The sequence below is a fragment of the Lissotriton helveticus genome, chromosome 5_1 (assembly GCF_964261635.1).
Source record: "Lissotriton helveticus chromosome 5_1, aLisHel1.1, whole genome shotgun sequence".
Classification (NCBI taxonomy): domain Eukaryota; kingdom Metazoa; phylum Chordata; class Amphibia; order Caudata; family Salamandridae; genus Lissotriton; species Lissotriton helveticus.
Genome location: NC_136065.1, coordinates 1,222,782,966 through 1,222,801,122, shown reverse-complemented (window position 1 = coordinate 1,222,801,122; position 18,157 = coordinate 1,222,782,966). Strand labels below are relative to the sequence as shown.

Sequence of the window (18,157 nt, the reverse complement as noted above, 5' to 3'; positions counted from 1 at the left end):
TACGCACGAATGAGTGGAAAGCTCTACATGCGTCGCTAGGCAAGAGAACACCGCAAGCGAAAACAGCCTTGGAAGCATTCTTGAGGATCAAAGATGAACTATCAGTGGACAGTCTAGGGTGCATACTGAGGGGACCCAGAATCGTAATGCCTTCAACCCTCACCCAACAAGCCGTTGCGCTGGCGCATCGAGGACACCAGGGAGTGGTGAAAACAAAGAGCCGACTTCGGGCAAAACTGTGGTTTCCTGACATGGACTCACAGGTGGAACGAGCCGTCAAGGAGTGCCAGTGGTGCCAAGCCGCGGGGCCCCCAGAGAGCCCGCCCCCGATCATCACAGAGGTTGGTCCGGAAAAGCCGTGGGAACATGTGAGCGCTGATTTCGGTCACTTGCCAGATGGGAGACACATGCTGGTCATCATGGATGACTACACAAAATATCCAGAGGTGGAAATAATAACATCCCTCACCGCAAAGGAAGTGATCGCCAAGTTCGAGAAGACAATTGCAACCCATGGCATCTTCGAGAGAGTCAGAACTGACAACGGACCCCCCTTCCAAAGCCAGGAGTTCGCGGAGTATCTAACAGAGTGGGGGATACACCACAGGAAAATAACACCCAGGTGGCCACAAGCAAACGGAGAAGTAGAGAGATTTATGCGCACGTTAAACAAAATCATCCGGATTGCCCACGCGGAGGGAACGTCTGTGGAAAAAGGGATCTACTCGTTCCTCAGAGAATACGGGCTGACACCACACCGCACCACGGAGGCAGCACCCGGTCCGTCCACGATGGGACGCATAATCCGAGACACTCTCCCAAATCATCACACCTGGAACCCCACCGGTGCAGAGTCATGGAGGACTGCGTCCAACAGGAAGAAATCTAATGACTACGCCAGCTTCCGGCGTAAATCCAAAGAATCGTCCATTGCGGAAAACGACTGGGTCTATGTCCGAGACAGGTATCCAGGGAGCAAGTTCCGGCTCCCGTTCGAACCACAGCCATGGACTGTCACAGGCCGCAATGGAACCATGATCACTGCCCAACGAGGAGGAGAATCAGTCACCAGGAACGTCTCGTTCTTTAAGAAAGCTGTCAGCCCGAGGAATGACCTGCCTGACGCCGAGAGGAATGGAGAGTCACCCGTTCGGCCAGAATGCAACCAAAGTCCGCCGGACTGCGCAGACCAGGAGTGGAATAACAGCCCAGCGGAGGAGACACGTGCCTCTGCGACGCTCAGTGCCGCTACGCCTAGGCATTCCCAGAATCCCCGGAGCCCCGGAGCCCCCTGCAGTGAACCACCCCGGAGAGTACTATTCCGTGGGGAAGCAGCTGGCTACGGACTGAGGAGAAATCCTGTGCCCAACTCCCAGATGGCTGACTATGCAGTGGGCTGATGACACTCGGAGAGACTGGAGACTGGTAACAGGCCGGATGGCCGTGGTTCTTGTTTATCTTGTTTGATCTCCATGCAAGTGCCACGTTTTTGCTACTGTTGAAATTTTGTCTTTTATTAAAGGTGGAAAGGAATGTAATGTTGGGACCGCACGGTTGCGGTCTAGTTGTTAAGCGCACGTAGACGTGCGCATACGCGGCGGCGTACTACGCCGCGTACGATATAAAAATAAAGGTGGGCGTGCCCCCGGGTTAGTCGGGACCACGCGTAAGACGAAGACAAGTGTCCGCGTGAGTCTTTGCATAGCGCGCCTCATGCATGCGCGACCCCAGGTCACAAAGAACCTGACAGTGACCTCCTGAAGGTGGGAACTATGTATGTGGAGGGAAGGGCTGTTATGTGGAATGCAGGAGACTGACCCGAGTGGGCACGAGGCCGACCCCCACGGGCACAGGGGCACCACTGCTTGAGCGGCCCCTCAAACCCGGTGCTGTGAGTCCCTCTTCGCAGTCAGTCACTCCCCCAGTCCACGCTTGAATCTCCCCCTCCCCCGGACAGGAAACACCTGGAGCTGAGGCAGGTCACCCACCTCTTGGCTCAGGAAGGACCTTGTTTATGCAGGGGGCGTCCCTGAGGAGGGGAGGTGTGACTGGAGGGGGCTGGCTATGCCCCCCAGCCCAGACCCTGGCACATGCGCGGAGTGAGTGATGAGTGACCTTCCTTCATCCCCACCGAGGCTCATGTTCCCTCTCAGCCTTTGGGGCCCGGGCTCTGTTATTACAGCGTTCTCTCCTTCCCCAGACACTGGCAGAATTCTGACTTTTTTTTAAAGTCAGGTATTGCAAAAATGTGTCCTTTCCTGTTTTCTTTCAGCTGGGAGCAGTCAGACCAGCTCAGTCATGTTCACTCAGCTCCGGGGAGCCGGCTCGGCCCCTGCTGCCTGAACTCAGGGATTTTCAGTCAAAAACAGCAGTTTACGGAACTTCTGTGAAGTGCTGTTTAAAACTGCCTACATTAAAAATGCTTATTAAATGAACAACTGGTTCTAGTGGTCCCCACCTGCGGAGTGGGGAAATATCTGCTTTCTCTTCCTACAATGGCGTCGCCATCTTTCCCACATCTCATTATTGAGTTATTTGTTGGTCTAACAGCGTTCTCCATTCTCTGTAATAATCACTTTAGCAAGTTTAGAGCTTGCTGCCAAACACAACATGCTATGGTTGGACGTGGGCCGCTTGCGCAAAAGTGTACGCAGCTCTTGAGCGCTTGCGCAGGGACTGCGCACTCTAAATCAGTTTTGGGGTCTGCGAACATACAGGGTACATGGGGGACCGATAAAAGATACAACTCACACATCCTAAAACCACCACTGAAGGCAGAGTACACCGACACCCCCTGGTACTGGGCAATAGGTTTTTTTCCTGCTTTTTTCCTAGTGAATCTAGTATGATTCCTACTTTTAATTCTATGTATTACTTATAAGATGCTAGGTACTCCGATGCTTCTTGGTGCTGTAGGAGATGAATGCTAAATGAAGTAACAGAACATTATATGCCTACCGAAAAAACATACGTTTTCAAAAGTTTTTTAAAACAGTGATAAGTAAAGACTTTAATTGATATGGGAGTTTATTCCATTCTTTTGCAGCTGAGTAGGGCAAAGCATGGATGCCACTAGAAAGTATGCGTACCAGAGGAATGGAAAGAAACAACTTGCAAGATGAATACAGATGTAAAGAAGGGATTTATTGATAAAACCTTCTAGCTAGGCTGGGGAGACGTGGGTGTATGATACTATGAACAATACCATGGACTTCAACAGGATCGTGTATGTCACTGGGAGCCAGGCACAGGGGATGTGGAATCCCTAATGGGAGACTTGGCAATCAGCCGGGCTGCAGGGCATTGAGTCCGCTGGGGCCTTCTAATGGACTCGTGGTTTAAGGCCAGGTAGCAGGAATTGGCATAATGAAGTAAGTGGACCAAGGTCGTAATAGCTTTTTTTTATAGTAGTTTAGAGGGATAAAAGGCAAGATTTCTTAAGAATCTTTAACTGCTGGGTACCTTCTTTATCCGTGGGGTTAAAGTACAGTTTGCCCCCATTGGTTCTACCAAGTTTTTGACAACGGGTACAAGAGCAGATGCCAGGTTGAGAGAACCCACTATTTTAATTCATTAAAAAAAAAATCTTTTTCATCTGATGAATTTTGGTTTTATGATTATATGTATTGTGTTACACATTGTATTATTGATACAACTTTTAGCAAAGTTTTTTAACCATTTCATTAAAACGAATGTTTTTTATATAAACTGTTTCCTGAACTTTCCCTAACCTACTTGTTTCCATGATTGATTGCCTAGGAGTTATTTTTTACTTGAATTTATTTTCCCTGTGCTAGGAATTGAACAATTTACTGTTCAGGGGGTCCTTGTTTTGCACACCTAGGTTGAGAGAAGGCCAGGGGCAGTATCCTATTTTACAGCAGAGTTTTTAGTTATAAGTAGCTCTGTCTTTTCTGGATTCACTGTGAGAGAGTTAATAGTTAGTCAAAACTGAGAGAATTAGCCGTGATATTATACCCACTAATGTTGGGGTAGCCGAGTGTCGTCGAATACGTATAAAAAGAGATCCCCGTGTCTGATAAAGGAGTAACCCGAGGGGCTATATACAAATTAAGAAGTAGGGGATCCTTGAAGGGCGCCCCCCCACTAGTGGACTGCCGAATGTAGGACTAAGGATGTCTGAGATGCCACTACTGCTTGTTTCCTCTCCTTCAAGAATGGTTCATTTCACTTGATAGTTAAAGGATGTTATCCAAACGCAATCTATCCAGTAGAAATGAATGGTTGATGCTTTTGAAACTCGCCGATATTTCGAGCAAAATCAAAGCCCCAGTCTCTCTGCGGTCCGCCATCGCACACATATCATCAAGGACTGTGGTGGTCACTGATTTAGTATTCATGCCGTTCCCAAAGCCAGCCTGGGATGGACACAGTATTTGTCCAGTTTCTACGAACGTTTGAAGCTGGGTAAAAGTGGGTTTCTCCAGGACTTTGGTGAAGAATGGCAGAAGTGAAATTGGACAGTAGCTACAGACATCCTCGGAGTCCAGCGTTTTTTTTCAACAATGACGTGATTATCAATGCTTCCCAGGAGTCCTTGTTCTCTCTGTTTAAATGGTTTATTGAGCAAAAAGGTAAAGTCGGCAAGAGTGTGCCTAGCCAGCTGTTTAATCACAGGTGCTGGGTACTCATTCTGAGTAGAACCTGACGCATTAGCTGAAATAATCTTTTCATAATCTTCATTTAAAGAAACCTTCTAAAACCTAAGCCAGATAATACGAGCATTCGTAGGTTCATAACTCATGGGTCTTGTAGGAATCGAGGCTACATCGCCATATATATTTGCCCAAATATGTTCAATTTTAGCCACAAAATGTGTTGCTAGCTTTTTGCGCAGGTTGTCTGGGGCAGTAATCTGAGACATAGAGGAAAACAAGTAGTTTTTTACTGCACTAAAGTTCTTCAGATAAATTGGATATGTTTTCAATTCTAGTGGGATAATAACGAATTTCAGCTGTGTGAATCATGGTTTTATACTTCTGTAAAGTAGACAAAAGAAATATTTAGTTGGACAGTTGCAGGGTTATGCTAAACAGACTTTGCTAAGCATATCTATCTACAGTAATACATACTTTGACCACAAAATGCTCCCCACACTGCCGGAATCTGTTCGTAGCGTGTCATGTTGTAGATGCACATTGACCCATTTCCCGGGATGCGTGTGCCTCTTGCAGATCTTCTCATAATCAGTATATTTGCTCTACATTGCACTGCTGCACCATGCTTGTCGACGCCTCCATACATACTCTCCCCTACAGTGGGAAAAGCAAACTTATCATAAGAGTTGGTGCACAGACACATTGTACACTAAGGAGGAGTTACACCACATCTCGTGACTCCATAGACTTCTTTGAAAAAAATCAGCTCGGAAAAGTGTGGGGCCAGTACTAGATGGCAGAATTATGCTAAGCATGTGTGTCCGAACGCGCACACACAAGCACACATACCCTCTCTCTCTCTCGCACACACACCCGCGTTATAAACATGTATTCACTGAGGGGAAAAACCATTTTAAGAGACATTCTGGTTGAGATCAACTTAAAGTCTAACAACCACTGAAATTGGCCAGTGGTGGTAAACACTCCAAAGTCACAAGTTCTTGTCATTTGAGTGACAGTGGTTAAATTGTGGTCTGGCGGCACCAATAACATCAACTGGTCCAACTTTAAGTGTTTTTCTAAGTTCACCTTGATCTCAACCATAATGTCCTTAACATAAGTTATTTTTGCCAAGTGAAATTTTTTTTTTTGAGTTTTGCAATCACATATAATTTCTTATCATTATTATACTATTTCTGAATGGTTAGTGGTCACAAAAGGGCGGTAAATTAGCCATGGATATCAAATGAACACTTTGGTCACCAGAAGAGAAGCTGTTGCACACTGATGGACTATGAATTGTGGACAGTGGAATACATATGTTGGGAAGAGTGAATGGGCTGATGATAGCCAGTTCATTGACCAGTACAGGGAGTCACTAGAGCCTCTCTCAGGGCAAAAACCCAGAGCAGAATCAGTTGTGTGTCTAGCGTGGAGGGACCAGTGGTTTGGGGCATGTCTGATTGTCGCCTGGAATAAGCTGACAGGTGGCTTTCGAAGGCTGGCAGAGTGAGGTCCCAGTGGCCACGTGTCTCTGATGAATTAGGGGTTGGCAGTAAGTTGTGGCACATGGTGCTGACATTTTAGGACGAGTTCATAGAGATGGAGCAATGCACACAGAACTTGATGGGGCTGGCCTAGCCAGGCCTTCCTGTGCTGGCACTGCCCATGTTGCCATGACACTAGGGGACGGCTGCAAGAGTACGGGGCATTTATGGCACACCCAAGTATTGAGTCAGGCAACCAACATGTGACTTGCCCATACTTTACATTAAGTCCCGGGAACATGAGGACTGCGAAAGCAAACACCATTGCCTTGGGTGTGGGCCACTCCCAGCGCTCCGATAAGGAGAGGTGATGAAATCTGGAGGAGCAAGAACCTTGCGTAAGGACAAGCCCGGACCTGTGCCTGCATCTCTGCTCTGATTGGGCGATCACCTCGCAGGTGCCACCTTCACTTTGCAGCTTTGCACTTTGCAGCTTCAGGCGTGGGCACACACAGCACCACAGGAATCTGGACAGAGTGAGAGGATCCGGAGGACGCCGTGCAAAGTAAGACAGGAGGACATGCTAAAGTGGGGCAGGAAAGGGACTCGAGAAGCAAATAGTTCAAGGATGGGAGCACCCAGAAGAGCACAGGACCTTCCTCAGAGCACCCAATGGGACACCAAGCAGGACATCCTTGAAGCACCCAAATGGCACAGAGAAATGCAGTGGAGAGAGCGTCCAGCACTCAAAGGGACAGCAAGAGAGTCTGAGGGTAGACCTCAAAGCAGAGAAGAGGAAACTCAGTAGAGCATACCTCAGAGCATCCACAGGGACACACAGCAGGACAGTAGATAGTCCTCGGAGCACCCAAAGGACCGCTAGCTGCTTTTAACGCAGTCCTCACACCACCGAAGGCACAAAGTCCTGAAAGCACCAGAATGGACACAGTATGCAGAGAAAGCAGCTCCCAAAGCATCTAAAGGGACACTGCGCGTCCCATTCTCAAAGCAGCCAGTGGTCCGATGTGATGGAAATGTAGTAATGTGGAATGTAGTATATCACTGACTCACCGCAGAAGCTGGATCATTGTCTGCTGATTATCTGCATCAAAAAACCTCCTGTGGAAGCCAAGGCCCCAGGATCTTGGGTCACAGGCCATGAGGAATTCTCCCCCAGTGCAAGGTAAGTGGGGTGCGTTTGCTCACGAAGTCGAAGGAAGGGTCTTTTTGTAGAGTCTTCAGGGGCACCAGGGTCATTTGGCTGGTCTCCTGGCAGCCTCATGATAGGTAGGGTGTCGCACATGTGGTTTCTAGGTGCGTCAAGTCTTTTCCTGGTGCCCGACCTGTCTCTAAAAAGCTAACTTGTATTGGAGCAGCTCCCGCGAGCAATGGACTTATTTCATATTCATTTTGTTTTATTTGCACTTTTGGTATGTGGCCTTTCGTGAACAAAGAATTAAAATGAAGACTACAGCTTGCGCAGATCACTGATCCTACTCGTCCCACTGTTGCAGCACGAGCGAGGTCGTCCACAAGTCTGGGACAAACGTGCGAAGTGTGTGTGTGGATGTCGACAGCCAATGAAGCAGAAGTGGCATCAAAACTTGTCGTGTATGAGAAGAATCGAAAATGGCGACGAGTCAGGAGGTGTCTTTAGATGCCCACTGCCACCCCTCACCCCAGGGTCCTCCAACTTTAATGAGGATCCACACGCCAGCCTTCTACCGAGTCTAAAGCAGGCTGATGCAAACCCTCCAACATCACACAGATTCATGGAGCTTCCGCAAGGATGCCAGAGCACTTAACATCAGTTCACTGTATCCATAAAGGAGGGGAGTTTTAGGATTACAGGATTATAATGAAACAGAATACATTTACACAAAGTATCAAGAGGCAGTCATTGGGTACACAAGACTATTTCTTTCAGTATACAGTCATATTCTCATTAAAATATTTCACATTTCACATATTAGTCATGTTGTGAAGGAGGTAATGTAGCGATTCAGTCCTATTTTGAGAGGGATGCTAGTCCATATTTTGGGAGTAAAACCTGAGAAGGAGTGGGATACTATTGAGGGCATTTTGCATCGTTCAGTTTCCAGGGGGAAACGATTTGTCCTGAGAGATGTCAGAGGAGATGGAATGGGAGCTACTTGAGTTTAATAATGACTGGGTAATGTGTTCATATTTTAATAAGTCACAAGTCTTTCTCCATGCAGCTTTGGTGATGGTTTTTTAATAGGTGATTTCCTTATTGCAGGGAAGCCTTCCACTTTGGCTATAACACTTTCCAGTTGTAATAGAACCCGGGCCACTGAATTATGCGATTCTGCAGCTGTGGCATTTGACTTCGTATTTTAGATTTCCGTGCTGGGCACATAATCCACCAACTGCTTCATAACTTGCAGATTCAAACTAAGACAAATGTTTCTATCCCAAACAGATCAAAAGTTACTAAAGCATAAGCGCTACACCAGTTGCCTTGCAGTGTTAGGTTCTTTGCAAACGTGAACTGATCACCTATCAGGTGATGCTTGTTGCTTGCTGGACTAATAAGGTAACCTACTGGCCCAGAAAGTATTGGTGTGTGTCAACATGAAAAAAAGCGAAATAATCCTTCCACAGAATGTGGTGCATTATACAGCATAATTTACCATCCCACACCGAATAATATAGTCAATGCTTTTGCCTAATTTGGTCTTCCTCTGCCTGCATAATTCCAGTTGCCCTGTATATAACTAATGCCCGTGATGCCTGTTTCAGATCTTCAATTCTTGATTGGCTTCAGTAGCTTTTGATTGTGCCATGCACCTTTTGATATTTTTGCTATGTGTGTTTCTAAGCCATTTGTTGTCGCATGTGATACCTCCAGGGATTTCACATTGTGAACATACCCATCTTGAAGTAGTTCAGTTTGTCGGTGAATTGGAATATTATTCCTTGCGTCATGGCTCATAATGAGAAATTTTGCCTTATTCTGAATGAGTTTCATCTGTTGACGATACCCAGTTTCGGATTCTAGATATGTAGTTTTTAATGTGGTTAGTGGATAAACTCTCCTTGACTTTCGTATGAATCTGTGTATCATCCGCCTATTAACTGTATGAAGGGACAAACGTTTTAGGAACTCCCCAAATGGTTCAGCTGCAGGTTGAATTGGAGTTGTGCAAGGATTGAGCTTTCTCGAGAAATCTAAAGATTTCTAGTGATGAAAAGGTTTCGTTCATCTTCTGTTCCCAAATATTAAAATGTCAGGACAAGTTGGTCATCTGTATCATACGCTGCTGACACATCCAGTAGGATCAGATAACATGCTTCCTCTTGGGCCAGCATTTGAAATGATTCCTTCATAGCAGGTCAGTCATGTGCCAATGAAATTTGGTCAGTTGTCCATTTTCGTCCTTATATATTGGGTTGGTTGTTTCACTGCACATTTTTCCATGGTCTAACCAAAGAAAGGTAGCCTTGGGTTGCTAACTTTCATTCTTGTCATGGTGGGTCTGCTTTGGGGCTGTTCTGGTTTTCGAGGATGGGTCTTGGTTTGGCTTTCTTTAACGGTGTAAATAAGGCACTGGTCGACGGGGTTGTTGAAGATATTTCTCCAGAGTTGGAGGAGAGAGGAACTGACTGGCCATTTTAGTAACAAATGTTCAAGGGGGTAACTGAATGAATGGTCGAGAGAATAGAGAGGTGACGCGGTTGAAGGAGGTACAGCTTTCCAAGGCTCAGCTGTTTCCGGTTATGGCTCACATGTGATCGGGCCAGAATTAGTAAATGGAGGCAACTGCGCGTTAGATAGGTTAGCTCTTGTTTTCAACCGAGTTTACTGTTTCTGAGCAGCATTCTCCAGGCATTAGGTCATTTGGACTTTAAGAAGTTGACATTCGTAATTGATACCCTGTATTGATAGTTTCTTCTGAATTGTTTTAGGTTTTCATTCAGGGTGGGTGTAGGTTGTTTTTTCACATGTACTTAGAGTTGCATATGCGTCATTCTTCAGATTTAGGGATGTGAAAGGAATCTTTGTCTGTAATAATAACTCCAGGAATGCTGTAATCTTCAAATGTCTGGGGTCCTTGTTTTGCTGTTTTTAAATGTTGTGATAGCAGATCCAGGCACATATTGTTTGTGTTGAAACTGATCGCTACCTGCGAGAACGGTATAACTGGGTGAACATTCCCCCTCAAAAAATCTCTGTATATTATTGTGCACCCAGAAGCCCACTGCTAATTTTTTATCCTGTGTGGCTGTTTTGTCATCAGTGACTATTGCAAGCTTTGCACTGTTTTCTCAGCCCTCTAGTTTCATATCTGAGAAAAAGAGCATATTGACACAGGGACGGGCCTCTCCTGCTGTTATCGCCCTTAGCCAAGGACACAAGCCCGGGAGGGACTGAGAGTCCAGCACCCCCACCAAGGTACCCACAGACAGGGTGTGAGAGTCCCCGCTGGTCGCAGAAAGGTTCCCCTCCGCCTGCGTAAGGATTCACTTTCCAAGATGGCGAGCATAAGGCCCCAATAAACCGGCCAAGGTCAAATACAATGACAAATATTGGATATCATTCTTTGTAGACAGTTTCATAGTATGTTGCGTAGGAATTCTGTTGGGTTCCTCAGGTTAGGCACGCAGGAAACCTACCCAATCTCAAGGGTAAGCTGGTTCTTGGTGCCTGATAGGATCATTCTGTGAACTTGTACGGAAAGTTATATGACTTTGTTGGAAAGTAATAAAACAGCCGTTTGTAATATCAGGCACTAGGATTTAGACAAATAGCCTGTGAGACATGAGCATTAAAATATCCAGAGGGCTTCCTGTCTAATTTCTGCTTGCCCATAGGAAACCCAGAGCACAGCTTTGTCCGGCAGATCGATAATTTGGTATAAAATCACTTTATTAAGACAAGTGCCTGTAAAATGGGAGAAGAGATTCTGCCTTCGTGGAGTCAAACGGAAAGGATAACTTGAATGAAAAGCAATAGGAATTTCAAAAAGCAAAACAATCAATGTTTGACCTAATCCACAGAAAAATGTCCAGAGTTGGATGGGTAGTGGGCCTTGTTGATCCAAAGCCCGCTGTCCTGTTGGATGGATCTTCTAGGGGAGCAGCCAAGGCATGCAGGGTTCAAAGACCGGAAGAGCAGCAGGCAGGGCCGCAGGCAGCGGAATATGTGCCCTTTTGGGCCAGGTGAGGGTGTAGCAGGGGTCTCCGTGGATAAGGGGCTCAGTGTCAGTGGTAGCTGCAGAACTCCGGCGAGGGCTCATCGGTGAAAGTGGACACAGGACACTGAGACAAGAGTAGGGTGGAAATGTTGGCTACATGAACTCTGAAAGAGCTCAGTGCTGAAAGCAGGCCCAGCGCCCCGCAAAGAGTAGTCAGCTCTTGTCAGTGGTGAATGAGGTTGTATTAAAAGAGCCCGTCGCTGAAAGTGGACCTATGCTCCAGTGAGACAGAGGTGCCCTAGTGAAGGGGCATGAACACAAGGCGTAGGGCACAGCTAGGCAGAAGATCCAGTGACACTGGTGAGTACACGAATATTTAAAGTGTTCACTGGTGAAAATGGACGCAGACACAATAAGCAAGGGGCTTAGTGGCAATGGTGGATGAAGTTATACTGAGAGGACTCAGTGCACTGAGGGCACAGACAGAAGGGGCTCAGTCGAGGAAGATCAGTAGAGAAGTCGCACCAGATACATCAAAACAAGTGGCTCAATGGTGAGTTGTGTTGTAGTAATATCAACATTAATACTTGAAAGGGCTCTCTGGCATTGTTGGGTGCACTAATAATACTTAAAGAGGCAAAAATGTGGAAATGAACACTCATCACGGCTGAAGGAAGGCTTCTGTGTTTGAGGTGGCAAGCTTGGTGGACCCTCGGTTTTCAGAACACTCAGTGACAGGGAATTTGGAGACCCACATTGACACCCTTTGTGCAATTAGGTTAGAGTGACTGACAGGTAAACCAAAGGGTGCCAGCATACTGAGAAAATTTGACTTTTTCACAGCAGGCCATTGGCTCTGAAAATGGTGAAGATTTTGGGGTTAAAGCCACTTTGATATTACATGTGCTTCCTTGGTTCCGAGATAGGAGTGAAAATATGGAAGGAGTAAGAGAAACTAAACAATGTGTCAAGGGTGTGTGGCTAGCAAGGGGCATGTTGCAGTGCACATATAGAGGTTTAATAAACAAGTTGTTTCATCTGTGCACATTGGAAATGAGGGCTCATCTGGAACATTCTGTTCAGTTCTGGAGGCCACATCTAAAGAACTGGTCAGTTGAAGTGGCTACATCTAGAGATTAGTGCCCACCTCTGGTGGCTGCATCTGGAGTATGGAGTTAAGTTCTTGTGGCCATATCTGGAGCACTGTGTTTTATTTGTAAACGCCCCATCTGCATGATTGAGGGTGTCCTCATCTGGAGTGTTGTGCTCCATTCTGCCGGCCACACCTGGTATTTTGTGTACAGTGCTGGACTCCACAGCTGGGGTGTTGAATCCTGCTGTTCATATGTTAAATGGATTATTTGACTAGCTCTGGAGGTCTTGTCTGAAGTATTGTATTCTGCGCTAGAGGTGTCACCTCAGCTGATCTTCTTGAAAGTATTCCGTACCAAGGTCTCGGGCCGTCATTAAAATATTGCACGTAGCTTGAGAGGTCCAATATGAAGTATTGTACCCATCCCGATTTGACATTTAGTCCACAGCTCTGCAGATCCAATTAAAAGTATTGTACCTGGCTCTGCAGACCCCACTTGAATTATTTTACCTGGCTCTGCAGACACTACTTGGCGTATTGTACCCCGCTCTACGTGATTTTGTTCCTGTTGTCTGTTAGATTGATAACTGTTAACTGGTCTCAGATTATCTTTTTATTTAAGTCCCTATGTGTTTTTTTCCGCTGGACAGCTAGAATGTAAAAACGCAATATGTAGCCACTGGATCTAATAGAAACCTAACTAGTCACCTTGAATGTGCGTCAAGAGGGGTTGTCGGGTATAAGGTGGAAAAGGCAAATTCATCGAATAACACCATTGGGGAGGGAGCAATTCCCCTTGCCCCACCAAGCATGGTCTGCTGCCCTCTGTGGGCCTGGAGTGGACCTCTCCTTGCCACATCATGAAACCCTGACCAGGCCATGCTCTGTGCAAATCTGGGGGTGACTTGGGTGAGGTGCCAGCTCTGTTCCCCTCCTTCGACAAACCAAGCCAACATAGCGTATGCTGTTCTCCCCCAACCCCCAATACACCTTTATGAATTACCACTAGTGAGGAAAAGTATTCAGAGCCAAGCATATTTAGACTTTTCAGTAGAATATGACGTAAGAATAAAGATCTAATGGTGTTCAGTACGGTCAGGGTTACTAACAGAGATTGGGCTAGGGATGCTGACAGGGTTAGAACTAGCATTAGGGTAAAGGTTGATTTTAGGGCTAGAATAAGATTCGGTTTAGATTTTGCGTTAGGGGGGGTGTGTTTTCTTCTTAGAGGGGTTTGCTATTGTAGTCCATCTAACGTTAGTTGTAAAGTACTTTGAGCACTGATCCTTGCTTTGAGCCGTGGTCAGAACTTGACACTGATCCTAGGAGCAGCACAGGGCATCTGCAGAAGATAAGACCCACTGGCCTTTCTGGAGCTCAGCTAGTGCCTAGGTATAGTATGACCACAGTATGTAGTCTCCGAAGAGATGTAGTTCATAATCCAAAGACTCATTGTTTCAAGGCGCAAATCATCCGGTATCAAGCAGTACCTCCCAGCTCCTCAGTCTTAAGACCAGTAGCAAGTCACCTCTCTCTCTCCCACATTCATGTTGCACCATCCAGAATCACATCCTCTCCTGCCCTTAAGGGAGGAAGGGTTATTCCCCTCCTTTTCACTATGCGTGGTTTTATGTTGCTTCTGGGTGAAATTTTAATTATTCCGAACTAGTTGAAGAAGTACGAAGTTTCTGAATTTGGCCGACTCTCACATAGTTTAAGTTTGCCTATCTATGCAGCCTGATGTCCTGCCCAACCTGGACAGGAAACAATGATAACCTGAGTGACGCTGGTGAAACAAAATGGCCGCCATTCAGCTTTGTTGTCTCCTTTTCTTACTCTTAGAATACATACCCTGGTTTACACTGGGCACTGCTGATCAAAAACTAAGCCGCTGCAGCTCCTGACCCTTAAGGCAGTGGGAAGGTCCTTGCTGCAAAGCAGAACCCTTTTTAGCCGTCAATTTATAAAACTGTGCCAGTTTTAAAAAGCTGGTGCAGTTGTATTAAACAAATCTATCGCATAAGTTGCATTTCTGCTATATTTGCAATATAGCAAAGGTCTAGTAGCAACACGTTAATACGAGTATCAATGAACAACAGAGTGTGACAATTTGCCTTTTCTGCCCCTGTGTCTACCCAACAATCGCGATTTCTTTGGGAGCTTCTTTCATTGTCGTGAATACCTCTTTAGCAGACTGCTGAACACATGCATGCACTAATGCAATTCTTGGGGGTTTGTTACTCGGTGTGCTGACCTAACTCTCTGTGGTACAAGGGCAACTTTATTGACTCTGTTTCCTTTCCTCTCTCTCTCTCTCTCTGCACTTCCCTCTTCTCTCTCTGTATACTTCATTCTTACAACTATTTTCTTGCTGTATGCATCGGTCACATCACCTTTGTACCTTCATCCCCTCTTTGTGCACTCTTCCTCACCTCTCACTTCACCATTCTTTATTCTACACCTTCCATCCTTCTCACTTAACTTATCTTTTCTCTATCTTCCTCTCCTCATCTCTCTGCTCATACTTTTCTCACCTTTCTATGCCCCTCTTTTTACCTCCTTGTACTTCATACTTTTTATCATTGATATCTCCTTACTAATTCCCATCTTTCTCTGTAACTCACTCCTTTCCCTCATCTCTTTATCTAATTGTTCTTCCTTCTATTCATTTTTCTTTGCACCTCTCACCCTTCCTCATATCTTTCTATTACTATATCTCCTCGTCATATTTCTGGGTATATTATACACTTTCCACTTCTGCATATCCCACTGTGTCTTCCTCTCTTCACAATTCTTGATACCTTCGCTCCTTTCCTCATCTCTTTCTTCCTTTGGTCCTCCCTCTGTTCATCTTTCTCTGTACCTCTCTCCATTCCTAAATCTGCCATGGTTCTTCCTTCTCTTCAACTTTCCTGGTGCTTCGCGCCCTTTTCTCTTCTTACGGTCTCTTTACCTCTCTCTCATTATTTTTCTGGGTACTTTACTAATTTACTCTTCTCTGTCTCTACCTGCTTACGTGTCTGATTTCTGGCTTCCCTGTTCTTCCTGTGCTTCCTTTCCTATCTTTGCTTCTCATTCTGCAGAACCTCCAACCAAATATCAGATTTCCCAGCCTGACGTTCATTCAGCTTTGCCCGGGGAGTCGGTTGAGCTGCGCTGCCTTCTGGGCGATGCCATTATGGTCAGTTGGACAAAGGATGGTACCCAACTGGTGAGCAACAATCGCACCTTGCTGATCGGGCCCTACCTGCAGATTAGGGAAGCTGCTCCCCGGGATTCCGGCCTCTACGCCTGCAGTGCAACCAGGCCGCTCCAAAACCAAGAGACCCGCTACTTCATTGTGAACATTACAGGTGAGTGAGAGGCACAAAATGGTGGCATCCACATCGGCCAATCACAATTCTAGATCAAGAAACTGGACAGACACATGAGTAACCCTAGCTTAAGAACAAAGATGGAGCTTGACACAGAGTAGAGATTGCAGTGAGTAGATTAATAGAACAGTTGGGCTTTTGGTAACTTTCCTGTGGTGATTAACAGGGTCTTACTGTTAGACAAGTTGCTCCCACTGATGTAGTTGAAGAGTGCAGGATTGTTGGGAAATCTGAATATTTAAATAAATAAATAAATTTATCTGTAGGATAATGTCTCTGAAAATATGCAGGCATGAGCAGACAGTTCATTGGAGAGCGATGGACACGGGGTGCCATGGGGAGGCTTCTGAAGTCATGGTAAAGGGAGACACCAAGCGACACTGACTGGCAGTGACTGGACACATGAAGACACTGGGAAGACCAGGGTATGGCTAACCACTTGGTGTACACAGACGTGGAACTGAAAACTCACAGGCCACGAGAAAAGCACGGAAACAAAGAAAGTAATTGGCTATAGACCACACGGCGTCAAGTCCAAGAAACCTAAATTTTTCAGGAAATGCTATGTTAAGTACATAGGCAGAGTTGCACTATGCAAATGTAAGATAAAAAAAATCATATCCCCCTTCCCTGGTAATTACAATGAGTCCAGTAGTTCAAAGTAATGGATCTTGTCGGATTTACACGGCCTGTCTTAACTCCACAGACCCGTTGTATATCACCCAAGAACTACGGCTACTTTTTGCAACTGCAGTTCCCAAATGAAACTGGGGAGAAGTGAAAAATTACTAGCCGAATCGGACCTGGAATTTCTGATAATCCTATTAATTCCCAATTTATGGGGACTGCTGGGGTCCCACAGTTAATCCCCTCTAACTCTTCTCCTCTCCCCCTGGGGATACTTCTGGTATCGGGACTCCATGGAAGCAACATTACCGGGCCTCACAACAGAGACCTCTTAATAAGGCTCAATAACTCCAGGAAACAGTGAGCCTATTTACAAGCTGTATTTTGCGGCACAGAGTTGTATTTCTCCCATACTACAAAATGCTATTCACTAACCTACAGGTGGAGAGCCCCCCTCTGCCTTTTATATATTTTCCATGAGGTGATCACCGCCATGGTGGCAGAGATCTCCGAGCACATAAGTACACATATTTTGTAGTAACTGGGAGGGTGGACAGGAAGTGTTTGGATAATGGGGACTACTGACAAAAAAAATAGGAGTTTTTTATTAAGGAGGGTCTTAGGGGAGGTAAGAAGGGACTTAGGAACAGACATGCTAATACAGACACCCTTCTATCTTTTATTTTAAAAGAATATAATTCATTAAAATGAATTAGACAACTAAATTTAAAGTACATTTTATAAATATTAATCAAATAGTAATACGCTAGTGCAAGTGGGATTTTTTTACATTTCATGTTAAAAATATTATTTATAAAGTAAATGAATATATGTGAATTAAATCAATATTTAAAGAAGTTTAATTGATGAGGTAATGTGCTGTAATATTTTATCATATTAGCTCTAGGTTAAAATATATATTTTTTTAAACAAATAAAGGTATACATTTAATTGATTATTCTTATACTTTACGATAGAGAGATCTCTGCCCCGGTGATGTAGGTCTCCAAATACATGTGAAAAGCTACTGGTAGTAATTTTACATTTATAAATATATTCTTTGATGTCTGCACCCACCTGTTTTGGAAGGGGGATACATATAGGTCCAAACCTAGGTGTAAATCTACACATTTAAATGGTGAATATCCAAAAGAGTAGACTTACCCGTAAGTGAAATCGTAAATTTACATGTCAGTAAATCTGCATGTGTAAATGTACCTTTGTGAATAGGGCCCCTTGTTTCCAGTCCTGGGATTTCCCTTACAAATCAACATCATTTGTTGTGTTAGTCCAGTTGTTTCAATAAACCCGACCGCTGATACCAGAGATCATCAGGCTGGTAGATGAAATCCCAGGCATGTAAAAATTGATCTTGTGGATGTCATGTGTGCCAACCTTGCCGCTGGCCAAATCACACAATCTGGCATGGGTGTGATGAGTTGCTAGGGCGGCACAAGCCAGGGATTTCAGAAAGGCAATATTCTCTGGCAGTCTATAAAATGCACAGATTGTGTTGTGGAGTGTAAAATCCATTTGAGCATGTGCAGTGCTTATTGACTCTAGGAAACATGTAAGAGAAGGGAAACAACAGTTGAGTTCGAGAAATCTCCAAACGTACTAGGGAGGTGACCGTCTCCGTAGACTCAGGTTGTAGCTTAGTCAGATTCGGGTGGGTGTGAATCTCAAATTGCCCACCCAAAAAAGTGGGTCACAGGGTGAATGTGTGAGGTGACCAAGGTTTGGGATGGACTGTTCCCCTAAGGAGCAGGGTCAGTATTGATTTGCATGAAGTGGGGCT

General features: G+C 45.3%; 1 protein-coding gene across 5 annotated transcripts in view; it reads left to right on the top strand.

The window, feature by feature from the left end:
* Positions 1-18,157, top strand: part of FGFR2 (fibroblast growth factor receptor 2) — a 130,574-nt gene that overhangs the window by 57,788 nt on the left and 54,629 nt on the right. For 2 of the 5 annotated variants that reach the window (XM_078643934.1, XM_078643935.1), the window contains exon 3: positions 15,442-15,711. The exons of the other annotated variants lie outside the window; for them this stretch is intronic. In XM_078643934.1, the coding sequence (XP_078500060.1) occupies positions 15,442-15,711 (270 nt within the window). The remainder of the gene's footprint in view (positions 1-15,441; positions 15,712-18,157) is intronic. 5 annotated transcript variants of the gene reach the window in all.